Source organism: Meles meles, chromosome 10, assembly GCF_922984935.1.
Source record: "Meles meles chromosome 10, mMelMel3.1 paternal haplotype, whole genome shotgun sequence".
Taxonomy (NCBI): domain Eukaryota; kingdom Metazoa; phylum Chordata; class Mammalia; order Carnivora; family Mustelidae; genus Meles; species Meles meles.
In genome coordinates, this window is record NC_060075.1 from 1,398,927 (window position 1) to 1,425,398 (window position 26,472).

At 59.0% G+C, this 26,472-nt stretch overlaps 1 protein-coding gene across 3 annotated transcripts in view; it reads left to right on the forward strand.

The window, feature by feature from the left end:
• Nucleotides 1-26,472, forward strand: part of PTPRN2 (protein tyrosine phosphatase receptor type N2) — a 692,851-nt gene that overhangs the window by 584,525 nt on the left and 81,854 nt on the right. For all 3 annotated transcript variants that reach the window (XM_046020312.1, XM_046020314.1, XM_046020313.1), the window contains one exon: nt 6,214-6,426. In XM_046020312.1, the coding sequence (XP_045876268.1) occupies nt 6,214-6,426 (213 nt within the window). The remainder of the gene's footprint in view (nt 1-6,213; nt 6,427-26,472) is intronic.

Here is a 26,472-nt window from a genome sequence, read left to right on the forward strand (position 1 = left end):
GACCCTGCCGTTCCGGCCTGGCCGCCAGCCCCCTGCCCCTGCGCGGGCTCCCGCTCTGGGTTCCAGTTCCCGAGCCGAATCCGCAGACCGCGGTCCCTGTTAGGCCGCCGGAGCCTCTCCGCCTGGGGTCCCGGGCGCAGCGTGTCCACGTGGTCTCTGCCCAGTCAGCGCTCCCCGAATTCAGAGGCGAGGGAAAGTGCGAGGAGGTTACGGTGTGTGCGGGAGGCGGAGAGAAGCTCGCTCCTTTTTATCAACCCGAGAGGAAACGCCCCCCGCCCAACCATGCACACCCACTCGGCTCCCGAGAAGGGGGTGGCCGTGCGGGGGAGCGCCGCACAGACGTACGCGGGGAGCCTGTGCGGTCCCGGGTGGACGGATGTGGGCGTTGTTGGGGGCCTCAACCGGTGCCCCGCGGCCCGCGCGCTTTGCTGCGGGGAGGCTGGGCCTCGGCATTGTCCCCTCGGGGAAGGGGTCGGGACCTCTTGGAAACCGCTCAGTGCTGTGAGTACTCGCGGCCCCCAGGAGCCCTCGCCCCGGGCGCTGCGGCCTGTCCCGCGCTTCGGCCGGATCTTTCGGACGCCCGCGGGCTCCAGGAAATGAGGGAGCGGGGACCGGCCTGGGAGGTGAGAAAGCCCGCAGCCGGTCCAGCCAGGCGGGGCCCCGGAAACAGACCTGCGCTCCAAGGAGCGAGCGCCAAGGCGGGGTCCTGACCCGCGAGGCCGGGCCAGCGCGGGATGGAGCTTCTCAGCCTCGGAGGAGGGCGAGGAGGGCAGGCAAAACTCCAGGCCTGGAGAGGGTTTGGTTCTGGCGGGGGAAGCTCCTTCTTCGAGACCACGGCGTCTGCGAAAACACCTGACCGAGGAGGCCCGCGAGTGCGCGCGTCAGAGCAGGCCTCGGGGACCGATTTGCACGCAGAAAACACGGGTCGGGAGCGGCGCATCAAGTGTGTTGGCCCAGTGTGAGTCCGTTTGTAGGAGCACGCAGGTGGAGACTGTGAAAGGAGGCGGCGGCAGGTTTCTCTTGGGGCGCCGGCCCTCCCCGTCTGCTCTCCGCCGATCCGCCTCTGTTCTCCCCGAGACCGTTTGCTATGGATCCAGCTCTACAGAAAGTAGTTCACACAACCGTAGCCTTCCCCCTTTAAACATAAATATCGTAAACATAAATATCTCAGCGACGTCTGAGAACAGAGGAGTTCCCCAAAACTGATGTTCTAGGAGCGCTTAGAGCTGGTAAATAGATAATTTATTATCTTTTGCATATTTATTTTTGTGTCTATGCCAGAAAAAAATAAACACGTGGCTGATTTTCAAACAGGGTATCCCCACTTATTTTCATTTTCATTATTTAAGAATAATTATTTCTTGGACATTCTTTTCTCTAGCCTATATAGGCTTTTTTTTTTTTTTTTTTTTGGCTACTTGAATGGCAGATTTGCAAGTACAATTTCATCTGTGCTACGAACAATGGCTTTCACTTGCACAAAGGATTTCTCCCACCCTGGATTCAGACCGAAATGCCTCTTGCTCTGATAATAGCTTCTGAAAAGATTTTGTAATGCAGAGAATTAATACATGATTATTTCCGCCTGACTTCTCTCATTTATGAGAATTCTGTGGCAAATTCCAAATTAAAAATAGTTCAGTTAACAGCTTTAAAAAAATACTTTTAAAATATTTTAAGACACTACCCTCCCCCATATTTTTAAGTTTGGTCATTCCCATAGCCTGAAAAGTCTGAACACTTTTGAGCGGCTTTACATAGTTACCACATTTTAGTAAGTCCATTTTAGTAAATCGAGCACAAAATTTCCTAATAACTCTAAAATTTTTCATCTGGGAAAGCAAAGACAGATTCGTTAAAGCCACTCATTAGTAGTCTCTAAAATCAATTCTAAATTTTACAGGCAAAGGGATTGGGGCAGTAACAGGTCAAGGGGCACAGGGTGAGGCTGGGTTTGCAAAACCAAGTCCTTGGAAGGAAACAAATGAAAACATGCACAGATTAGAAGTTTCACAGTAAAGAAATTAAATGCCTGTGACCATAAGTTTTGGGTGCAAGTGTGTTTTAAAATTGAAGTCAGTGGCTTGGGCACGGGGTGCTGTTGTTAACGGTTCACAGACTTGGAAAATGCTCACTGTTGCTCCTGGTCCCCAAATATTTGTTACCATGAAGTTTTGTGTTTGTGTGGCTGCCTTAGTTCTCAAAACCAAGTCCGGGCATAAAATGTTCTCTTTTTTCTCTCTCTTTTCTTTTAAGCTTACCACATGGCCAGCTAAAGAAAAAAAGTTTTGAAGATATTTTGCCATAAATGGCTCAGAAGACAATGTAAAGGAAACCCCGTGCACCTTCATTCAGGAGCACAGATGAAAATAGTTTAAATAGGTCAGGACAATGTTTGTACTTTGTAATTCCTAAGAGCAATTCCGCAAATTGTCTCTGTGGCCACATTTATCTTACATCACTGCTTCGGCAGTGTTTTACATTCTAAATTCAAGGACTTGCAGGTGGCCGTGGTTGAGTGGGAGAAGTGCGCAGTGTTACCCCGCAGGACTGTCAGGAGACGTCTGACCTGACATAAAGTTGACTTAATTATTCCTGATTATTTCTGAAGACCGGACTTTTCCCGCATCTGGAACTGGGCATCAAGTGCTTGTGTGTGTGTGTGTGTGTGTGTGTGTGTCCTGCCTCCTGGGGGGCACCGCTACCAGCCAGCCTGGGTGACCTCTCTGCCACCGTACAGTTCCGCTTTTAAAAAGACGCCCGACTGTAAATGTCAAAGTCATAAATATTTCAGCATTATTTTCTTTCCATTCCAAGTCAAGACTGACAGGACGCCTCTAATTAGTCGAGGGCTCTCTGCAGGGCCCAGCCCCAGGACGAAATTTGGGGAAAGCACACGTAGTTCAAGTTGCTCAGCCTTGGGGTGTAGAGACCCAGAAGTGGAGGGGTTGAGCCCTCCCCATCCAGGTCGCACCTGGAGCAGGGCCGCAGCTCAGACTCCCTCTCCAACGGGTATCAATCAGGCTCACTCTTTTATCTTAAAGCTGGTGGTTAACAGGGCTTAGAAGTTTTGTTTGTTTTCTTCATTCCACAAAAAGAAAGGAAAGGAAGAACCATAATGTTATTTTAAATCGATCAGTCTGCCAGCGAGGGGAGTTCACTTTCTTTACTTTTTTTTTAATATTTTCTATGAATTTTCGTTTCTTCTGGGATTCTTAACACCTGACTAGCAACCAGCAACAGTTTTTCCTCCCGCTGGACCCCTCCTGCCAGCGCAGGGTAGGTCGGAGCTCAGGGTGCAGCGGGAGGGGGCCAGGAAGAGTAATCTTTCCGGTTTCAGCCCAGCCGCCCTGGGGCGGGCTGGAGGGAGGGTTTGGAGCCAGGCCCAGGATCCTGGGGGGCAGCGTCAGGAGCCAGGGGGGTCTGCCTGCCCCACAAACGCCTTCTGGCTCGGACCCCCTGATTCCCCGCCGAGTGCAGTGCCCTCCCCCCTACACATACCCCCCACCCCACCCCACCCCCGCCCACGCTCCGGGTTGCGACCGGCCCTCCACAGCCACCGACCCTTCCCCGGGCTGCAGGAAGGGCTTCCTTGCGGATACCGGGCGGGAGGTTAGCCTGGGGGCCTTCTTCCTGGCCTGGGGCCAGAGCCTGGAGCTAGAGGCGACCATAGAAAGTGGGACTCAGTGGGCACGGGTCGCGCTCCTTCTCCTCACTCCCTCCCTTCTCCAGCAGCACCTCCGACGGTGGGGTGGGGGAGGGGTGCTAGGCCGCTGGGAGGAGGGAGAGCGGGATCGCGGGAGGAGGGACCCAAGGAGTGGGGACAGTCGCTCTCCTCCACATTTTTCTTTGATCTTTGAGTTAGCTCCATGCGCACCGCGAAAGGGGCCGCGGTGAGGCCGGTTCTCTACCGCGCCTGCCCACCGCATCGTGGGTCCCGTGACCGTCGGTGTCCCAGCTGGCCGCGACACGGCCTGGGAAGAGCTTCGGTGCGGCCTCCCACCCGAGTGTCCGGCCTGGGGTCTCTCCTCCGCCCCAGACCTGGGCCAGGTTGATGTGTGGTCATTGCCACCTGTCTCCGTGGCCTCCGGCCTGGAATCGGCTGACACTGTGCCCGGTACACGGTGAGCCGGCGGGACCCCTTGTGCCCGACTGCCCGGCACCCTCAGCCGCGGCCCTGGTCCCTGGCGCGCGCTGTGCGTCCTCCGAGCCAGGCTGGCCACCGCACGCGTGTGCGCCCACGTCGCCGGGCAGGAAGGTTCAGGAAGTCCCTGTTCCCGGCGCCGTCAACCACGTGGGCGCGAGGGGTCCCCCCGACGCCTGGGCGGGGTCCCCGGCGCTGGCGCTTGGCCTAAGTGGGGACGCGGGCACCTCCCGTGGCCTGCCCTGGGGCGGCGTGGGGGACGCGTAGTGATGGCCAGGAGGGCCCGGGCCGGGCGGGGGGACAGCAGACGCCCCTCCCTCGGCCGCGCCGCCTCCTTTGTTGTCCCCGCTCGGTTTGCCGAGGCGAGGCTGTCCCGTGGCGGGCGCGGGCAGAGCGAACCGTCCTTCTGGAAACGCCCCCCACGGAGGGGTCCGTCCGGCCGCGGGACGCAGACCCCCTGGCGGCGGCGGAGACCCCGGGCCCGGAGCCTCGCGGGCGCCCTGGGGCGCTCACCGCGGCCGGAGGGGCGAGAAGCCGCGCGCGCGGGGCCGGGGAGCCGGGCCGGGGCCGTCGCGCTCCCTCCCGCCCCGCCCGGCCTCGCTGCGCCGGGTGGGGTCCCGGCGGTCTCTTCCCGGGCTCGCGCAGGGGCGCGGAGGGAGCGGGGCGGCGGGGGCAGGGAGGGGTCCGCGCCGGGGGCGGCCGCGGGACCCGCCACACAGGCCTCGGGCAGCCCCGCGCGCCCCTCCCGCGCCCCCGCCCCCACTCGGGGCCTCCCCCTCCGCCCTCCGCCCTCCCCGGTCGCTCCCCGCCGTCCCGCCCCCTCCGCCCTCCCCTCCCCCGCCCTGCGCGCGCCGCCCGCAGTCCGCCCGCCGCGCCGTCCTCCGAGCCGCGCATCCAGGCAAGAAAATCCGGCGTCTTTTCTCCTTTAACGCGCGTTTCCATTAACTCAGTCCCGGCACCCGCTAATCCGCGGCACCGAAGGCAAAAGGAGGCTAATTAATGACCAGCTTTTCCAGTCAAGGCCGGCGATAATTGCTTTGGTGGCCTTTATGATTACAAGATAGAAATGGCCCGGCCTGACAGGGGGCCCCGCGAGCTCGCGGACGCAGGCGGGAGCGAGGGGCGCCTGGTGCGGAGCAGAAACTCGCTCCCGGCCCGCCGGAAGGAAGAGGCCGGCCGGGCATTCACGGGGAAAAACCCATTTTGTTGCCACGCGGAACTAGGTGGTGGAAAGGAGTTTGCTAATTGTTCTCCTCTTGTAGCAGCCGGGGCCGAGGCGGGCGCGCGTCTCCGTGCGTTCACCGGGCGGTGGCCGGGGCGCACCGGCCTGTCTTCCCGCGCCCCTTTTGCGCGCGGAGACTAGCGAAGCGCACCCCAAGGATCTCCTCACCCGCCCCCAGAACAATGAGAATCTGACGGGTTGTCTCCCTGACACCCCGCACCGCGGAGGGGTGCCCCCGTGGACCTGCAGCTCCTTTCAGGGAAGAACGCGGAGCTGGCGGGCGCTGGGCTGTGTGTCCCGGGGCCGCGCAGGCAGAGGGGCTCTGGTGGGTGGGGGCATCGGGGAAAGGTTTCTGTGCAGGCCGCCCTCCTGCAGCGTCTCCCCGGCTGCGGACCTTGGGCTAAGGACCTGCCCCGGCTCCGGCTGTGTGCTGTAGAGTTCTCTGACCTCCCTGCGGCCCAAAACATTTGTGGGGCGAGCTGGGGATACCCTGGGGTATTTTCCTACACCTGTTCAGAAGAAGGGGCGCACACTTTTACTTAAAGCCGCAAATCAGCTGCCAAGACTATGTCCTTGTGGTTGGAAAGATGGTGGCCTTCAGGAAACCAAGTAAGGCCTCTAAGTTTCCTTTGGAAAAGGTTGCAGTCCGTGGCGCGCTAGTTAGAGATGCCTTCCCCCTTGTTTGACGGCCACTGTTTGGATGGCCCTCCTGTGGTTGCGTTAATGCCAGCACAGCTCTGGCTGAGCTTGAGTTTGCCCTGCGCGGCAGGAGGGTGGTTTCCAGGAGGTCATAGTCTGTTCATAGTCTGTTCGTTGCTCACGGGGCTCCTTCTCTCCTGTTCTACAGAAAAGCAAACTCAGGCTCCTGCCCCACGGAGCGAAGCAAGAGGACTCGACCCCGTTCATCGTGCTGACCCTGGTCTCTGTCGTCGCCATGGTTGGGGTCCTCCTGGCCTCTGCGGTCATCTACTGCCTGCGCCACGCCTCCCACTCCCGGCTGCAGGAGAAGCTCTCGGGGCTCGGGGAGCACCCCGGCCCGGATGCCACCACCGCCTACCAGGTAGGGGTTCAGATGGGTTCCGCTCATCAGTGCGCGGCCTGCGGCCCTCCCCAGTCCCAGCGCTCCGTGTCATCATGGTTCGGGTTCTTTCGGGAAGATGGTTTGAAACTGTCCATCAGAATTCACAGAAATGCCTCATAACCACAGTTTTGTTGCTGTGTATTAATCTTACCCTGTTCTCGGCTAGTCTGTTAGAGGTGAGAGCAGGTTGCTCATTAGAAATGTGGAAAAAGTACGAAACATGAATTACGTATTATCTGTTATCTTTCTTAGTTTGGCCACTGTTCATGAAAAATGCCAAAGTTGCAAGATAAATGGGTTGCGTAGACGTTTGAAGATGTCTCTTAAATCATTGACTTCCTCCGGGTCTCCCATGAAAAGATCCTTTGCCCTGACCCATCGCTACCCCCTGCCAGTCTCTGGGTAAAGTGTAATCTAACGCTGATAAATGGGAAGGGAGCCCAGGGCGTCTCGGTGAGAGCGGCAGTGGCTGCCGGGGGCCAGAGCGCACCTGGACGCAAGTCCGCGGCCACTGAGAGTGGGAGGAAGGCAGGACAGGAAAAGGTTTCTGGACGCTCTGTAGCACCTGCTTCCGACTTAATGACGTCCTGCAGTGACACTGAGCCCCGGTTCTGAGAACAACGCCAGCCCACTGCAGAAGCAGGTCAGGGCACAACTCTCAGTGTCCTCCCCTTTGGGAAGGTAGAATACTTCATCATCGTTTTAGAAATCCAGTCAATATGTATTTCTGAAACATTTTCTCCCCTTGGACGAGATTCCTTGTTTCCCCTACTCACACGATTATGATGGTAATCCGTCTGTCTTGTAAACAATACCTCATATTTTACAATAATATGTAAGTTACGTGGGGAGGAGGTCTCGAGCTTTTTCTAGAACTGCCCTCCCTCCACACGTCCTGCAAGGTGCCCTCCAGGAGCTCGTCGGAACTCGCTGCTTTTGCTCTGTGGGCCACCCTGACACGGGGCCACAGGAGGAGCTCGGATGAATTTATAAAATCACCGTGTTTAAAAGAGACCAAGAGATAGCTTTCTCCCCCAATTAGAAAATTCTCGGTATTGTCGCTCAAGAGAGGAAAGCGCTGGCTTTCTGGAGGAGGTCACAGGGCTGGTCAGTGTGATCTTCACTTATAAAGAAATGGCACCTTCAGACGCGGGGGAGGTGGCGCTTCAGCCCCAATGCACGGCTGTGCTTCAGAGCAAAAGAAAAATCACGTTTGAAGAAGAAGCCCTGAAAAGAAAATGTCACATAAACTAGTAAGAATTTATCCAGAAATTCTATTGAGCAAGACCATCGGTGTGGGCTGCTGGGGCTTCTGGGCCACATCTGTGCCAGGACATAAATAAATTATCACACCAGTTCTGTTTTGTGTGCCGGAGACGGGAGATCACACAGGGGTGGATTTTTAGAAAGCATGGCATCCTTTGATACACTTTGAAATTCAAATATAAAATATTGATAGAATGGAAAGGTTGGACTTGCATGCAGAAATGACTCAGTTTGGCAAAAATGCAGGTTGAAATTGCACACTTAGAACTGAGTTTGTGATAATTAACAGAAAAAAAATCTTCCCAGTGACAGCTCTAATTAATAGTATCTGTAATTAAAATCATGCCCTTCCAGCAGGAAAATTGTTTGAATTTCTTGGAGTGACCTTTTTGCTGTTCCTCCTGGGGGCATGGTGGTTAAGTTGATATTGATTTTATAATGAGCTCTGGTTTGTTTAATAAGAATCTGTAATCCAGACAATAAATGAAATGTGTGCTTTTCTTCAGTCCAGATTAATAAAAAGGGGAGGAAAAGTACAGGAAAAAACTTTTCTTCAAAAAATATGATCTAGGAAAATTTGGAAATGAAATTATTATTTCTGATGGGCTTAGTTTCGAAATCACCATGAAATACCTTTCAGGGAACCCCTCTGATTAAATGCAGACATTTGACCCAAAGCGGGCGGTCCACTGGCCGGGAAGATGCCAGCCAGCGGGGATGGGATTTTGGCACTGTTACCTCTAGGTTCCGCTGAGTCACGCATGAAGGGCTCTTGTCCCTGTGGCTACAAATAGCGGATGTTTACGTTTGTAAACGAAGCAGGTGTTAATTTCCAGCCGCAACCACACTGAACTTGGCTTTTACGGAGCAGGAGCAACACCCGAGACCCCCCTTCCAGCTTCAAGTCTGTCTGAGAAGTTGTTCCAAGTTCTGCAAACATAAAAACCATTTCAGGAAAAGTGGCCTGGATGCTGTACTTTTTTTAAACCGTTGAACTTCTGCAATCCACTAATCCTCTGATACAAGTGACGTTTGGCTGAACCTGCTCCTAATTCCCAGCACCGGGTGATGAGGAACACAGAGCGATTTTACGTCGTCCCTCAGTTCACACTGCATCATTTTTATAAACACTCCAAAAGAGACGAAGGTTATTGTGCGCGGAGGTTAAGTAGCTGCCTGGGAATGAGGAGCGGTGGGTGGGAACTTGCCCTTTAAATGGAGGAAATGTTCTTCTCAGAACCGAGGCTTTGGGTCCGCAGGGAGGACAGAAGCTCAGGGCTGGTGCCGCAGAGGAGGCCCGGGAGGCCTCTGGAGTGGGAGTTCTTCTTCCCGGAGAGCCAAAACGGACGGTCCGTCTGTGTGCAGGTAAATTGCAGGGCAGTGTCCTCGCTGCGCAGGGCGGACCCCCGCAGCAGCCCACGCTGTGTAAGCCCTGGCCCGCGTCAGCCCCGACAACACACCCCTTCTAATATCTGCCCTCCAGGCTCCTGGCGGCCAGCGCAGAGCCCCCGTGGGCTCATAATTCACAGTCTGCGGCTTTGGGGAAGCTACAGTGCGTTCGTGGAGTCTTCTAGAATAACCTGTGGGCCTGTCTTACGATTGTTTGAAGACAGTGCGTAGTTTGCAGTATTAGGTCTGAACACAAACACATTGAAACCTTTTCTCTTCTTCCTCAGAGCAGAACTGTTTCATAGACAGAGTTGGCGTCTTGAACCTTAGTTTGTGTGTGTGTGTGTGACATTTTGGCTTGCTTTATCTATTGGAAAATCAAGTATTTCCCGATAGACTCTTACACGTGAGCACTTCCCAAGAGATCCGTCTTACCGGATCGTCTGTCAAGGTTAATTTCTTCAAACATGGAGGAACAGGGTATGTTAACTATGAGAGTAACTGAAATCCATCTGGAAAGGCCATTTTTTTTAATGGCCTCCAATCTCGTCCCCGGTGTTTTACCGAACGTTATTTTTTCCCTTCTAAATATATAAAACAACGTATTTGGATTAAATGGGTACTTGGTCACCTAAAAGGAGAGTTTCTTTACTTTCACTCTCTTTTCTCCCCCGAAATTGGCGCGTCAGCGCACAGCATCGATGTCACGTGCGCGTGTGCCCACATTGGTCTGCTTGCCGCTGGCGCGTGCCGTTGCCATGCAAGGAGCGTGCTGCCGGGCCCAGCGCGGGATGGGCGTCTCCTGGCTCGGGAGCCCTGTCTGCGGAGGGCCATGACTAGGTGGTCAGAACACGTCCCGTCCTCTCTCTGAGTCTCTGTGCGTCGCCTCCTTCCCTGCGGCACTGATCTCCGTGGAGCAGGAGTCCGGCGCTCGCTGTCCCGCTCCCCCGTCCCTACACGAGGGCGCAGACTCTGTGGAATTTCCCGCAGGCCTCTTGTGACGGGTTATTTCCCCACGCCCAGCACACTTCCTCATCCCTTGGAGGGAGCCAGAGCCCAAGGGGAGCATGCCCCTGGCGCCGTGGGCATCCCACGCACGGCGATGATCAGCGAGGGACTCCGCGTTAGATACCAGGCGGCTGCTCTCCGTGGGGCTCCCTTCACTCCAGCCGGCCGCTGTGGCCTGGCTTCTCCCCTGGGCCACGGGGGACCCAGCCGCTCGCAGAGGAGGGCGCCTGTCACAAGCTTGTTCTCCGGGGCCTCAAATTCAGGGACCCTTCTTTCTTGAAGGCAGTTTAATCTTTTGTAACTGGTACAATCACTTGTTAGAGAAGCGTTTTCCGTTCTAGGTAGAAAACGGGGTCTCCTGAGGTTTCCCTGACCCCACCTGGAGCTCCTAGAATAGCCTATTTCCGACAGCGAGGTATCAGTCAGAGAGAATGGCCTTGCTTTGCTTTACGCCTAAATTTTCAGGTCAAAGTAACTTTTGTGCGACGTCCCAGCAAGTGAAATCTACCGTGCGTCATAGAAGGAAAACCGCCCTCCAGCATTCCTGAAGAACTTGGGTTTTTCTCCCAAACCAGTCAAGCCCGAGAATGGGATTTTGCTAATTTTGCCTTTCAGGACGTCGCAGCTAGCACCTGAAGCCTTGCGGATACTGAGCTGATGTCTCATCCGGTCAAGGGGAGGCCTTGTCCTGGGGTCCTGAGCTCCACGACCCCAGAAGGAGGCCCGGGCTTTGCTGTGAATTAAGTAAATGCTTGTCTGCGCAGCCGCGTGAGACCTGAGGGCCTGCTTGCAGACTTCGTCCTGCCGCGAGGAATGCGTCTGCCCCGAGCATTTCGAGAACCTGTGTGTGTGGTCGTGTGCCTGTGGGTTCAAGGGATCGATATTAGGGCCACAAGCTCCTCTGAATCTTCCAGATTCCTTTCCACCCTGGGTCTGAGAGCTGTCGTGTGAGGTGTGACTGTATAGTGCGTTCTTCTCATACATCTTACATTTTCCAGCCTGCAGGTTCCCGATGCCGCGGCTGTGTGCCCACTCTCCCGTTTCTGTGCAACACAGCTCCTCCAAAATAGCTCCTGAGATTTGGAAATAAGTGTGGAGGAGGCGGAAGGCTGGAAAGATTGCCAAAAACATATCTAAACACAAAACTGAGACACATCGTTGTCCCAATATAGCAAGCCATCTCCCTGGATCAAATGATGATGATCAGATCAGGCTTAATCGGAAACAGCAGAGCGCTCAGTGAGCTCCAGGGAAGACACAGGCTTGGAGGGGCTGGAGCAAGGCGTCCCCGCGCCCGGAGGCTGGGCCTTGTCTGCGTGTGTGTTGTTGGTTCTGTCGGACGTCCGGTGGGTCTGGACTTGACTGGGATAAGGGTTTGTTAAGGAGACGGGAGGGGAGGGGGCGCCAGCTTCACCTCTCCTGTGTCAGGCCGCCTGCCGCCGTGGGGGTCACATCGTCCGTGAGGGCCAACAGGAGAGGAGGCACCTTGGAGGGGACAGCGCGTGTCCAGGCGGGGCTGCTGAGGGAGGGCCCGCTCAGGGGCGGTTCACGTAAGTGGGCGTCCAGGTGTGCTTCCAGGTGGCAGCGGCCACGGGAGCCCCTCTGAGGGCCCTGCACGTGCCGGAGGCTCCCGGGGTCCTGTCTTCGGCTCCCAGGCCATCCCCCTCTGGTGCCCGCCAGGGCCTGGGGGACGCTGTACGAGCCACGCTGGTCCCCAGGTCACCCCATGCGGCCACGTGGGGAAGGTGAGCATCAGGTCAGCCTGCCTTGTCCCAGTCCCAGGGCAGGCGGCAGGGATGAACTAGGGCCACTCATGGCGTTTGGGCCCTAGGCCAGCGCTCTTCCTGACGCACGGAGGAAGCCAGAGGCCCAGGAGCACCTACACACGGGACAGGCGGGACCTCCTTGGAGCCCCAGACCTGACGGTGCCCCCCTGCCTTTCTCTTCACTGTGCAAGGTGCCGCGGTGGCGTCAGGACTGGTCAAATTCACTTCTCTGCTCCGTTTCCGACTTTGAGCACAAGGAGTTTGCACGAAGCCATAGGCAGCATCAGTAAGCAACCACACGTGATGCCGCTGAGGGAGGACGCCACGACGGGCTCACGACGAACAGGCCCGGGGGTCCCCTCAGGGGGGTGGGAGACTCCATGAGGACAGGCCCGTAGTGTAAGAGAGGACAGGCGGGGACATCCTTCGTGCACACTGGAGGCAGGGGCCGACTCCGGGGCACGGGCAGGGCCCCCGAGCCAAGAGCTCCTGCTGGGGACTAGATCCGTCCTCCCCGGGCAGCTCCCCTGTGCTGAGGGCAGCCGTGGGGGAGCCGCAGGCACGCCTGTCCTCTGGCTCTTTCCACTCGTGGTGCGCTTCTCGGTTTAAACGTTTCTTTCCCAATATTTACACTCGGGGGAAAAGGAGACTGATACCTCCCTTCCGTCTGGGCCTCGTGCCTCTCTGTGCCCAGCCACAAAACGGGATGGAAGGAACTGTGTGCCCTTCACGGGGCTGCTGAAGGTCAGGAAAGGTCACAGAAATGCAAATGCATCTCAGTTCTAAATTCCGTGTGCGACCGTCATTTGTGGTGATCGTGGGTGCTGGTGGGCCTGGAGCCGTCGGAACCGCTTGGTTCTTGATGCCCCCCCCGCCCCCCGCGGTCAGGTGTGTTGCTCGTACGGCTGCTCTCTCTCCCCTCGGCCCCCGTCAGAGAGGGAGCCGCGTCTTCTAAACCAAAACTCGAGACGGGCCATCTGTAAGGGAAGCACGTACGCCCAGGGCCATTCAGACTTCCGGAAAGTTCAGCACCTTCTCGGGAGACGGCGAGGGTGGCGCAGGTGTGGCGGGAGCGCCGGGGGCTTCTGCGGCTGCTGCTTCGCCCTCCTCTTGCCAGGACGAGAGAGCAACAAAGCCGTCCCTCACACTGTCCCCGGAGTGAGGGGGACGCGGGTCAGACCGCGGCCCACCTCGCGCCCCACGCACCGGCCTTGGGGACTTCGTAGAGGGGAGTCGGCCTCCCAGGGCTGCGTGCGCGGAGACAGGCTGTCCCCGAGTCTCAGGGCGCTGTCGAGCTACTCTGAACGAGGGGCGCTGGCAGGCGGGAAGGGAAACATGCAGAACGGACTTGGTGGCCTTTAGACCAAAATGGCGGGAGGAGGGAAGGCCCACGGGGGCAGACGCGGGGGCTGGGCCGGGTGTAGGGTCGTCGCACCACGATGTACCACGTACCGCAGGCCCAGAGCTCAGGCCTCCGGCTCGGACAGGCTTCCGCACCGGCTTCCCCCGCGCCCCGTCGGGGAACGCAGCCTGCATGTGGAGGGGGAGGCCGGGGTGGCCCCGTGAGGTCAGGCTCTCCGCGCATGGGAGTGACACGCTCAGCAAGGCCTGGGGTCCGTCTCGGGGTTGGCCTCGTGCACGTCAGCGCTGAGCAGGGCCCGGCAGGTGCGCCCAGGGTGCCCGAGCCCAGAAGGACCCTCCACTCCGACTCGAGCCCTCGGGGGGCTCAGGGAGCGCGGCCTGAGCTGAGTGGCACAGAGGAAGATAGGCAGGACACAAGGGGTCGGGGCGGGGAGCGGTAGCCTGAACCTCAGAGCCGCAGAGGACGTGTGTTTGCGAGCCGGGAGGGCTTCACAAAGAGCAAGTGCAAGCTCGGGCCCCGGAGACTCAGGGGACGACAGTTGTCTCCAGATGTCAAAGGAGGAGCACTCAAGGTCATGAAGGAAGAACCACTTGGCCAGCAGGTCCCCTGCCCCGGAGGCGCGAGTCCCACTGGTTCGGCCGTCTGTCCTGTCCGAGGACAGACCGCATGTCAGCGTCTCTCGTCCAAGGCCCAGGTCCCCGCTCCCTCCTCCCACCCTGGTAGGCGTGTGCCCGCGTGCGACTCCTTGTCGGCGGTGAGTCACACCCTGCAGGCCTGGAACGGCTCAGGGCCTGGGGCAGGCTGCATAGCCCAGCTCAGAAGTGGCCAGTGGGCAGCTTTCCAGAAAGCTAATTTCTTCCAATGAAAGAATCACGTTTTCTGTAACAATAAGGATGGCAAAGACCGTTCGTTCACTCGCAGCTTCCCCGTAAGACCATGTACACCAGTGTGGAGCATGTGCTTGAGACAAACGGGGCCGTGATGGTCCACGGGGAGCTTAGGGTGGCCCAGGAGGGCTTCCTGGAATAGGTGAGCAAGAGACGCACTCGGGACACGATGTGGTCTGTTCAGTGTCGCAGTCGCGTGTTAGGGAGGGAACAGAAAGGACTTTTCCTCTCATGTTAGAGAAGCTCCTGACTGGGTTTCTCTTCTCCATCAAATTCGTCGTCCCTAACCTTGTTCCTCAACATGGTTCCGTCTCCGCGGGGTTCTCTGTTCTGGGAGGATTGCTGATGACCAAGGATGGAAACTTGGTAGGTCATTTCTCTGTTAGCAAGTACAAGATGTTCACAGTCTCCGGTTAGGAAGGTGACTTGTGAAAAAGATTCACTCCGGATGTTCAAATAAATAGCCGGGATGTAAGGGCGCTCTGGCCACGACACCGGCCACCCTGGGGATCGCCAGGGTCGACCCAGCCCACGGGGCTGCCGAGGCAGGCGTCTGCTTCCTCCCTTTCCGCGCCACATGTGTCCCCCACCAAAGCTGTGCTGGTCGAGCAGGGACCCCCATCCCCGCAGAGGAGGGGCCGGGTCCCAGGCACACGCGCGGCTGTGCTCAGGGGCCGCCGACCAGCTCCACACGTCACAGGCGCGAGGACGCCGGGCAGTCAGGCCCAGGACTCCAGACACGCCCAGACGAGGCGCTGCTGGGCGGTCTGCCTTCCGTAATGAAAGTTTAACGATTCTTAAATTCCGAGTTTAAGAATACAGCAAGCAGCGGAACTGCGTTTGTGTGTGTCTCTGTGTATGGTTATTTGGAAAACGGGAAAAGGAAGATTCAGAGATGCTTCTATTAGCGAGTAAGGCCGAATGCTTTAAAATGCTAATTCCGTACAGTGTTTGGAGAACAGGATCGCGCCGTGCAGCTCTAAGCTGGGGCTGACTCTGGTGTTCGTCGGAAATCAGCTGAGGAGTTTGGGTGATAAGAGCTGGGACGGCTAATGGGAAGGAAATCGGCACCATGTGCAGCTTCAATTCTCTAAATTTAAAAGTCTGGATTTGTTCCATAAAGAAGCGTTTTATCACTTTCGTTTCTTGGGAAGACAACAAAGCAGGAGAGTAACCAGGAAGGCGTGCTCCTGGAAGCGCACCTCTCTCCACGCCGTGCGGAGACCAGAAGTGGGGGACGTACGGTACCGGCTTGTTTGTAAAACCCAGTGCTCGGTCAGAAGGGACGTTCCGTGCAGTTTTGTGTTTGGGGACTGTGTCCTCCACCCTGGCGCTCCTGTCCTCTGCCACATTCAAGGAGAATGAAAATCCCAAGTCTGGTGACCCCACACTCTGAAACTGAAGCACGAGGCGAACCCAGGACCAAACCTCCGACTGTCCTTGGCTGCGTTGAGCCGTGGCTCTCCTGACCCCGCGCGGCGGCCTCCCTGCCCCTGCGTGCGTGGGGCTCCCAGCGTCTGCGCTTTCCGACTGACTCCAGGCCGGGAAGCCGAGCGGAGCCTGGCAGCACCCCAAGCCCCCCCGGCCTGGACCCTCCTGCCGTCTCTCCTCCCACCACGCCCACGGCTCACTTCCCACGGCGTGAGCCCGAGTCACAGGACAGCACCCGGGCGGGACTGAGGCCGGGGCCACTGGAAGCGCTGACTTCCTCCGAAGGTCGACACCGTGCCCTTCCTGGACACGACAGACTCTCAGATTCTCTGACGGGGCCTCGAGGCCAGAGCCCTTCACCCGTTTCCCGGCAGAGGAAAGCCACTACGCCAGGGCTCCTCCGAGCACTCTTGTGGCCTCGGGCTGCTGGGTTGCCATGCGGAGTAGCTTCAGAGGGAGTAATCGGGTGGACCCTGTGCAGCCCCCGCGCAGAGAGGCAGCTGCGCAGGGACCCGGCCTGTCCCCACCCCCAGGCCGTGCCCTCTGGCTTAATTAGGTGCCGCCACAGAGTGGAAGGACCTGAGTGCATCTGTGCCCCGGCCGGCCCCTCGCAGCGCCGGGGATGTCCCCGTGCTCGTCTGCCGCCGACCCTTTGCGCAGGCCGCAGGCCGCACCCCTCATGCTCACGGTCCCCCACTCGGCTTTGTCCTCCCAGGTCAGTCCCATCTGTCAGCCTGCGTGGACCCCGCAGCCTCGCCGAGTCTTCCCGCCCAGCCCGGGGGGCCTGAGCTGCTGTCCACACCGGCTCCCTTTCATCTGGACCCTCATTTTGCCCCGACGCTGCCCTTCGCGTCCGTGGTCTCCATCACTCGCCGTCTCGCGGGGCTTCCTTCCCCGCCACGGCGCACTGAGACAGGCCTGGTCCTGTTCCTTCCCTGCCGTGTCCTTCCGTGAACGTGGTGCCTACCCCGGGTCCCCGAAACGCCCAATCTGCTTGATAAACGCGCGGCCCTGGGCAGGGGACCTTCTGGTGCTCGGTAAAAGCTGATGGGTGCACGGCGCTAGGACACGGGCGTGGGCGGCGCTGGTGCGGGGAGGGAGTAGACCGCTCCCAGGCCGTCCCTGCCGCCGGCTCGGTGCTGCCCGGACGTGATGGCGCCATGAAGACAAACGAGAGGGAAGTTAGGACCAGAACCGAGTTCCTCACAGAAAACCGCTCTCCCGCCCAGCCCATGTCAGGCCCAGGTTGCTCCGAAGTTTATTTTCGATGGACTCGGTGACTTTGACTCGTCTGAGCCTGAACCGTGTGTGTGGGGCTGCCCGAGACCGGCTGTGCTCACAGAGGCCGAGTCCACGGAGCCGGAGCTGTGAACTCGGGAGGCAGCGGGGGCTTCTCAGGAACGCTTGCGACCTCACGGCGGGAGGGTCACGGCCGCAGGACTCCGCACGCCTGGGGTTGGTGTCTGTCGTCGGACCTGCTGCACAGATGGGGTCCGGCTGGGCTGCTTGGGGCCCCAGTGGCTGCGTGTCCACCCGAGGGGCCTCATCCGCGGCGCAGCCCATTCCGGGTTCCCGCGGGCCGTGGTTCCGGAAGCCCACGCTGAGTGCGGGCTGTCGGAGAAGGACGCCTACTGACACGATGCGCTTTCCCTCCTCCGACTCGAGTTAGACGTGCATGGGGAGCAGAGCAGAAGACGAGGGCACCTTTGGTCTTAAAGCAGAGGCAGCCTCGAAGAGTGGGGTTCAGGCACGTCACACGCGTGTGGACAGAGTCGCGCGTACTCACTCATGGTCTTCAGAGCCTCCCCTGGGGGAGTGTGCCGCCTGTGGGGGTTCCGAGATGGTAGGAAGCCTCTGGACTAGACAACACTCTCGAGCTGTCTCCTGGGGCTAGACAGTCCCCGGGTGGAAGGATGACAGACGGAAATGACCTCTGTCCTCAAGTTCGGGAGCGAGACGTCGTTCTTGTCCTGATAACTTGAGAACAACACGGCATGGCCCTTCCTTAGCACCCACCGTGGGGTCGTGCCAGCGTGCGGGGCAGGGAGAGGGGAGAGCCGTTCTTTTCCTTCTGAGCTGGGACGACTTGAAGACGCTTCTAGATTCAGAAGACTCCGGAAAAATATTTTCACTTCTGTAAGTTAAAATGTGTCTCTGAATTTTATTTTGAGAAAACATCTTGCAAAATGAGATAAAATTACTCACTATTTCTTGGCAAACGGTGTTTCTCGTGGAGCTGTTTGGGTCTGTTTACGAATGTTGTGGAACCTAGCACTCACGATAACCCAGCTGCACGCTGGACCAGAGGACACGGGGTGCCGCCCCAGCGGTTATGAGGCGGGCGATGGTGGGGGACGCCGCCAGAGCCCCAGGGAATGGGCCGAGCGAGCAGGAATGGGCCGTCCTGCCCAGGTTCTGGAGCCCGGGTGGGATTCGCCCTGGAGAAACGTTCCTTCCGTGTGGCCTGGTGTGCTGTGTTGTCCCACGGTCCAAATCACCGAGCCGTCCGGTGGAGGTGGGGAGGAGGTGTCCCGAGACAGGCAGCCGTGGCCACACGTCAGAAGGCTGGTCACGTAGCATAGCTGTGAACTGGGCCCTCCCTCCCGGGAGCAGGCGTGGCTCTGACCCAGACGAGGGATGAGCCGCCCCTGGTGCCTGCTATGGCTCTGACCCCCGTGGGAGGAGAAGGGAGGATCCTGTTTGTCTCCCAGAGCTGGCTGTGGCCCTGTGTCCCCACAGTGTCTCCCACATGTCCCCAGTGTCCCCTAGTGGTCCCTAATACTCCATGTCCCCCTGTGTCCCTGTAGTGTCCCCCCAGTGCCCCCCAGTGTCCCCCCAGTGGTGCCTCAGTGGCTCCCCCATGTCCCCTATGTGTCCCCTTGTGCCTTCAGTGTCCCCCCGTGTCCCCCTGGGGTCCTCTGCGCTCCCTGGCATCCCCGTGTGCTGTGATGGGGGGGAGAGCCCTTCCAGCACTCACCGAGCTCAGAGCTCGTTTTCCTTCCACAGCGGTCGTCCTCAGATGGGCTCTTTACGGCGAGAGACTTTATGTCAGCTGCGTCCCCGTAAACCTGTCTCCGTGCCCCGGCCTCGCCGCCCGGGCACGTCCAGCAGCCCCTCTCAGGCCCCCTCACGTCCGCGCGGAGCCTGCCTAGGAACCCCACTGTGGGCGGGAGAGGGGAGCAGACACGCCATCCATCCTCTTTCTTGATGCGCCTTTTTTTTTAGTGTGACGGGGAAGCCAGTCTGACCGTCTGGGATCTGTCCCCGTCCTTGTCCCCACACACTTTCCAAACACTTCACTTGGTCTTAATCCTACCCAACGAAAGATTTCATACATTCCGAACACCCTCGTTTTGGTGTTCCTCATCACAAAAGTCACACAGGCTTGATTTAGAAAAAAAAAAAAAATAAGCAAAATAAAAGAGGAAATAAACCGCCTGTCTTCCCGGCCGCGGGCAGAGGGTCTCCGTGAAGAGCTCCCGGTGCCCTTCCGGCTCCCCCTGTGTTTGCTTCTGCGTCGGGGGCCCAAGAAGGACCTCCCTGCACCGGGAGCTCCGGGGGCCCAGGCGCGTCGTCCGCCAGCCGTCCCGGGGGCCGCCCTCCGGGGGCTTTGTGCCCCATTGTTCGCTCTATCTGTGGGATTGCGCAGTGCCCCGGGAGCGGGGGCGGGGTCCCTCCCCGGAGAGGGCCGGCTCCTTTTCAGCTCGCTCAGTGCTTTATGCGGCCTGGAAAGTAATTGGCCTTCCTCCCTCCCAGCCCACCCTAACGAGCCGTCCCTCCCGCCCCGCGGCTTTGTGCCCTCCTCTTCAGTTCTGCCCTGTTACCGCAAATTACGCTCTCCAAATAACCCGAAAACTCCAGCCGCCCTTTGTGGACACACTTGGGCAGCGAGCTGCTTTGTTCCGATTGTTCCTTGAAAGGTACAAAGCGGTTTTTCTTAAGCCTTTGTCGTCTTGGTCTTTCTTTCGGCAGAATTTGGGAATGACAGGTCCTTTCTCTTGGAGCGATTCCCACTCTCTGCAATTTCCCCGTCAGATAAAGATCGGAGAAGGGAGACATTTGCATTATTATGTGTGTGGATGGATTTCTGCCCCCAGAACCCTATTCAGCTGATTTTCTGCAAATTGTGTTACAAAGAAGTATGGGACCCTCCGGGGCTCTGCGGAGACACTCCAGGCCTCGGCGTCCAGTAGCGGAGAGCTGGGAGCCTCTCGGGCAGTGGGGGCCATGGGGTCGGGAGGCGGCGAGCGGGCCTGCATCCTGAGAACGTGGGGCTCTCTGGGCTGACCCTGCTCAGAAGGGTCCTGCCCTGGGGCTGGGGGAGGGGGCCGGGGGGGCCCGCCTGCGGGGTCTCTGGACACGCTGGAGACAGCCCCACGCCGCGCAGGGCTGAGGCTTTGAGTTTCCTTGGAGAGCTGTGGGCACCTGGGTGCGGGCACTCACGTTTCCGCCTTTCCTGACAAACGGAGGAGCTCTCGGGTGTTTCAAGTAGTGTGACCCAAGCTTCACGGGCCTACTTTGTGTCTGCTTTGTGAGCAAACCCTTACATCTCGGGTCTGAAAACACTGTTGTTGTCTTTTATAGAAATCCCGCTCTCTGGTTGCTACGGAAGGGCGGGGAGAGTCCCCTTCTGAAGATGGGGGCCCAGCGCCACACTGGCTTCTGTGTGGCCCGTGCTGCCGTGGTCTGGCAGGGCCGGCCCCGGGCGGTGGGGCTGGTCTGGTGTCCTGACTTCCTCTGCCGGCCGTGGAACTGACCCCCCCCCCCCGGCCCCCGTGCCCGGGCATGAGGGAGCCTGAAGCCCGGCAGCAGGGATAGGCCAGTGTGGCGCTGGGGCCGCGGCAGCAGCCACTTCTAGAACCTGCCCCGCCAGCTCTGCGCAGTCAGGAAACAGACACCGGGTGGGTCGAGCCCCTCCTCCCACATCACGCAGCTGGCAGCGAGCCAAGCGGGGTTCCGACTCCCCAGTCTGGGCCCGCAGGGCCTGCCGCTGCCTGCCCCCCCGCCCCGTCACGTCTGCACGGGGGTCTTCACACAGACTGGGGTCTGTCTCCTGCTTGCGTTCTCCATCTCGGGTGCATTTCTCTTTCCGCCGCGGGAGGTTCCCTAAAACACTAGTGATCTAGGACGCGGGCTTACTGACCGTGGATGGCTGCTGGGGGAGTCTCCCATGAAGCTGTGTCATCTTCTCATTGTGTACACTCCTCAGGAACGGGAAACGGCCTGCGTCTGTTTTCTTTTTCTTTTTAAATAACAGTGACTTACCACTTATTACATGGCAGCACAATACTTTTTTTTAAGATTTTATTTATTTATTTGACAGACAGAGATCACAAGTAGGCAGAGAGGCAGGCAGAGAGAGAGGGAGGGGGAAGCAGGCTCCCTGCTGAGCAGAGAGCCCGATGTGGGCTCGATCCCAGGACCCTGAGATCATGACCCGAGCCGAAGGCAGAGGCTTAACCCACTGAGCCCCAGGGGCCCCCGCATCTGTTTTCTCAAGAACGGTCTTTGCACCGTGGCGGGCCAGGGGGCACAGCAAGAGGGGACAGAGCAGAGATGCGCAGGTGGGTGGACCTCCCCAGAAAGACCTGGAACCCATCTCCGGAGCTGGGTGTCCTGGAACCGTCAAGCAGCACATTCCCAAGATAAGTGACTGACCCTTGTGCTCTCTGGAAAACAATTCTCATTCACGCCCGCACTGGCGTTTTCTTCCACATTGGATGAGCAAAGAAAAGCGATTTGGTGAAGCTCCCAGGGGGAGTGAGTCGTGAGCCCGTAGTGAGCGCTCCATCCTGCAGCAGGTGCACGGGGGACACAGTCCCGAGTGGGTGTGGATCTCAGATGCCCGGCACTTTCCGGCGGCATAACCGGGCCCAGGGCAGCCTACTGGGAGCCGTCTGAAGGGGGTCGCGCGACTTGCTGGCTGACCCCGCATGCGGGTCTGTGACTCAGAGCCATTCGATGAGACCTCCCTTTCTCCTCCTTCGCAATTAACTGCCTCTCGGTGGTTGGATCCCGTGACTCATGACACGAAGATGGTCATTGTCTTACAAAGTCGAGGCGGTCGAGCCGAATGCCATTTTCATTAACGTGGTGCTACCCTGACCATGATTTAAAAACAATGGATTTAGTCTGGGTCTTAAACACGAGAAGATTGTTGGTGTTTCACAAGGGACTGGGAGGCTCGGCACATCCTTTTCCAGCCAAGGGAAGAGACGTTTGGGCAAAGTCTGCGGTGCTCAGCACACGGCGTGCCCCGCGCAGGCCGTGCTGGAGTCCCTGAGGAGCGCTGGCTGGAGGGCGAGGGGTGTCGTGATCTGCCCGGTTCGCGCCCTGGGGGCGGACACCTGCGATGGGCCTGCCTCTCCCTTCACGGCATCCGTAACCCAACTGCAGGGACCTGCCTCACGGGTGTTGGGGATCCCCGTTGTGCTCGCTGCGAGGATTACAAATTGGAGACGCTCCGGGCGGCCCTGGGCCAGCCTCCAGGTTTCTTCTGGAGCTTGTGTGCGTTCTCTGTCGGGCGGTGCCCGTCCTCCCCTGCTCAAGGGAAACGTGCCCCGTGGATGGTCACGGTCCGGTAGTCAGACTGTCGCTCGGTGACGCGGTGCTTGTCACGGCTGACCGAGTCTCTGCTCCGTCCCGCACGGGCCCCCCCGCAAGCCTGACGGTAAATGCGGGGCAGGGCGCCGGCCCGATGGCGTTTCTGGGCAACGGAAACCGACACTGCAAACTCCACATTTTAAATAACGTTTCTGCCCGACCCATCGCTGCCGCGCCGCTGCCCGAGGTCCCAGAGGTCACCCCTCCACGGGTCTCCATGTGAACTGCAACCGCCTCTCCAGGTGCCGATGAGACTTTGACGTGTAGAGCGTGGCGTGGCCTACAGGCCAGTGCAGGACCCTGTGCCTGACCCCGACCTGACCCTGACCCTGCACCAGACCCTGACCTACGCCTGACCCAGACCCTGTGCCTGAGCCTGGCTCTGACCCTGACCTTGACCTTGACCCTGACCCTGCGCCAGACCCAACCCTACCACACCCGATCGTGAGCCTGACCCTGACCTGAACCTGTGCCTGACCCTGACCCTGACCTTGACCCTGACCTGACTCAACTGAGTCAGGCTGCAGTCTGCATTTTGTCTTTTTTTTTTTTTTTTTAAGATTTTACTTATTTATTTGACAGACAGAGATCACAAGTAGGCAGAGAGGCAGGCAGAGAGAGAGGAGGAAGCAGGCTTCCCGCTGAGCAGAGAGCCCGATGCGGGGCTGGATCCCAGGACCCTGAGATCATGACCTGAGCCGAAGGCAGCGGCTTAACCTGCTGAGCCACCCAGGCGGCCCTGCATTTTGTCTTTTAAAAAGAAATTTGATTGTCTTCAGGAAACTTTAATTTTTTAATGTAATACTACATAGACTGGTCAGAACACAGAATGGCTCTTGTTCCTTTAGCAACTGTAATCGACCAAAAGCAGTAGCCAAGGGGCCTCTGGTGATTCCCTCAGAGAGGGCAGCGGGGCAGAGAGGTGGGTGCAGTCTCTACCGCCCGGGTCCCCCAGAGGCACCGGGCCTGGCATGTGCCCCTCCTGGTGGGCGTTTCCGCAAGGAGCCTCTGGTTTGTCCCACATGGACGGACATGGCCTTGTTGCGTCAGCCTGGAGGGAGACCCCGGAGGCCGGGGCTTGCCCCCAACAGTCCGTGGGGCAGGGTAGTGCACTCGCAGCCCCTGTCTCACCGTGCGCTTACAGGTGGTGGTGATGAGACATCGTGCAGCCGCCCTGGAACGCGGGGACGGCCCGCTGTTCTTCCGCGTCTCGGATTCGAGGACGAGGTGGCAGAAGGCACACGGTGTGCCCACGGTCATGGGAGGGCTGCTCCTCCTTCGCCAGGGCAGAGCTCAGACCCCAGCCTCATAGGAGCTGAGATGGCAGCTGGTCCCGAAGGAACCTCCATCACCAGAGCTCGCGCCTCGGCAAGGGCTGGGCTGCCAAGAGGCCCAAACGGTGGGTGGAATTCTCTTCGGACACGTGGGAAGCCTTTGGGCACAGGTGGGCTGTGCACGGCAGCTTCCCTCAGGGCCTCGGCTGCGCAGAAAGCCACACCACTAACCGCACGGCCGAACAGACAGACCCGCTCGCTCTTCTCTGCACGCTCCCTGGAGAGCCGACAGCAGCCGGAGCAGTGACGGCACCAGGCACGGCACAGTTTGGAAATGCACACCGACAAGGGCCGTGCTTCTCCATCGCTCCTGCCGCTAACGCCGTCCACCTGCAAGCTGTAGCCTCTCCCACAACCCTGGCGGACCTGTAGGGCCTCATCCCGGAGGCCCCCGCCCACCAGCCCCTATCCCCTAAAACACCCAACAGACCTCATGGGTGCTCTGGGCTGGGCCACAAGCATGGGGAGCTCAGGGCCCTGCTGGTCCCACTCCGCAGACCTGGCTGGTACCTGGGAATGGTGCGCGCAGTGAGAGCTGCGTAAATTAATAGTCACCAATCACAGGCCAGGCCGTGCTGAAGGTGAGCACGTGATCGTACCTAGTCCTCCAGAACCACGGGCTTGCTTCCACGGAGGAGGAACCTGGGACTCAGGCTGGGGGTTTGCCCGAGGTCACACAGCCAGTAGGTGCTAAAGCCAGGACCGGAATTAGGCATCGTCATTCAGGTGCTCCGAACAAGGGAGTGACTACCCGGAAGCCAGGGAGAAGGGTCAGAGGCAAAGGCATTATGGCACGGGTCTCCTGAGCCCCGGGTTCTAGGTGGAGCCTCCGCTGGGACAGCAGAGCCGTGCATGTCTCCCCGGCGTCCAGCCCCTCCCGGCCCTTGGAAAGCCCAGCACAGCACGCTGGCCGGGAAGGCCAGGGAGCCCAGCTGCGGGCGGCCACCCACGGTGGGGTGGGGGGGCTCACAGGCCTCCAGTGCACAGTGACCTCAAACCCGAGAAGCCACTTCCAGCCCAGCTCTCCGGTCAGGAGCCTGTCATCCCTCCAGACACTCCCTGTCTCAGCGGCTCCTGTGCTCATTATGCAGAGACGGGACAGCAGTCCGTCCGACGTCAAGACGACCTGAGCAGGTGATGCCTGCTTTACCTGTATGTAAGGACGTGATGGAAGAGGCCAGGGGCCTCCGCGGTGCAGAAATGCTCCAGCTCTCCCCTCTGGGCCACAGCAGGGCGACTGCCACGCTTCAGGGGGCCGCTCTCCAACCAGGGTGTCTGGTGCGGGGGAGGGCCGCACTGCCACTGGAAGCAGGCTGGAGACCGTTTCTGCTCAGAAGCTTCCTTCTGCTTTTAAGAATTTTGTTCTTTAAAGTCCTACAAGGAGTGCCAGCCCTGAGTAACACTGCAGAGTGCTCGGTCGCAGCACCCTGGGGCCTGCGGGACGCCCAGTGGCCCCCAGTCACCTGTCAGAGCAGCAGGCCTGCGGGGACGACCTGCTGCCTCTTGAGCTCCAAAATTCCGCACTTTCTTCAGAAATACCTTGGAACTTGCCGAGCCCCTGAGCGTTTGTTCCAGCTTAGAGAACTGTTGTGATTTTTTGTGCTAACCTCTGCTGATGAACAACCAAAGACTTTCTCTGCGGCGGGCACCACGCGGGCGTCCTCTGGTAACGAGACCGGCACCTCCATTTTTCAAATGGAAACGCTCGGGCTCCGAGACCTTGCGAGAGGGAGGAACAGGGGTCGGGGGCTGGGCCGTCCTCCTGTCTGCCCGCATGGTTGCAGGGCGGTCACCTGGCTGGTGTGACTTTCTGGTGTGACGTTGGCTTCTCAGTGACGAAATCTCAGCCCTCCCGAACCTTCCTCGCCAAGGGCACTCCTTCCGGAAGGGGGCATCTGAGCCCCCGGGCCGACCCTGGGTTGTGTTTGTGCTTTGGGTGGAGCCGGTGAGTCTTGCAGCCGGACAGGTGAAACCACAGCGTTTATCGAAGAAACGCCATTGGTACGATTTCTCCAAAATCAAGTAACACCCCACAAGCGTCCGGGGCGCAATGTGGTCCTGGTGCCAGCTTCCTGTCGGAACGGCCCACCGCGTCTGGGCTGGTGGGTTTGTGTGTGTGTGTTTGTTTTTAAGATTCTGAGGAAACCTGCTTGGTTTTTGAAACAAACCCGTTGTCTGAACACCAGGCATGAGCTGGCAAACCCTGGGGGCGGTGCGGGGCCCAGGGGAAGCACGGCTCACCTTCCTCCCTCTTCCGTCCGGGGCCGGCACGGCGGCCCTTGGTGTGAAGGTCACGCGTCTCTTCGGGATGCCCCAGCCCTGCTCCGTAAGACCCACTGCTCTGTCGGGCGGGGGGGCTGTCTTCGCTGTGGTGGCAGTGGCCACAGGAAGGTCGTGAACGGCGAGGGCATGAAGCCGCGCGTGGGATGAGGAACACGTGCAGGGGTTCTGGGAGCTTTAGCCAGGCCCGGGGCACATTGAGCTCGTGGGGGCAGCAGGGTGCGACCCCCCCCCGGGCGCCGCCACAGGGAAGGGACGAGCACCCGGAGCCGTGCGGCTGTCCAGCACCGTGCCCCGTGAGTGCATTTTTAACTCCTCTCTTGGCTCAGATTCTCTTCCAGAGTTTTTCTTAATATCATTTTAGTTCAGTGGCTCAGGTTACCGTGATCATTCCCGGGGCAAAAGGCTGGGATTCATCAGACAAGATGCAGGTATTTTGCTAGTGAGAAGTTGGGGGGGTCCCGGCCAGCTCTCTGGGACAGCCAGGAGCGAGTGCGCGGCCCCCCAGGGTGCCCTGCTTCTGAGAGCCGTCCCCAGCCGCGTGTTCGGACTCTGCCCTGCCTGGGGTCGCCTGGCCCCGTGGGAACCTGACAGCAGCTCCGTTCAGCCGTCATACCGACGCTTTCCTTTAAATTTGGAGACGTGGTCTTTGCGGGTCTGGGTAGAGAAGCAAACCTCTTCCATTAAACCACAAATTT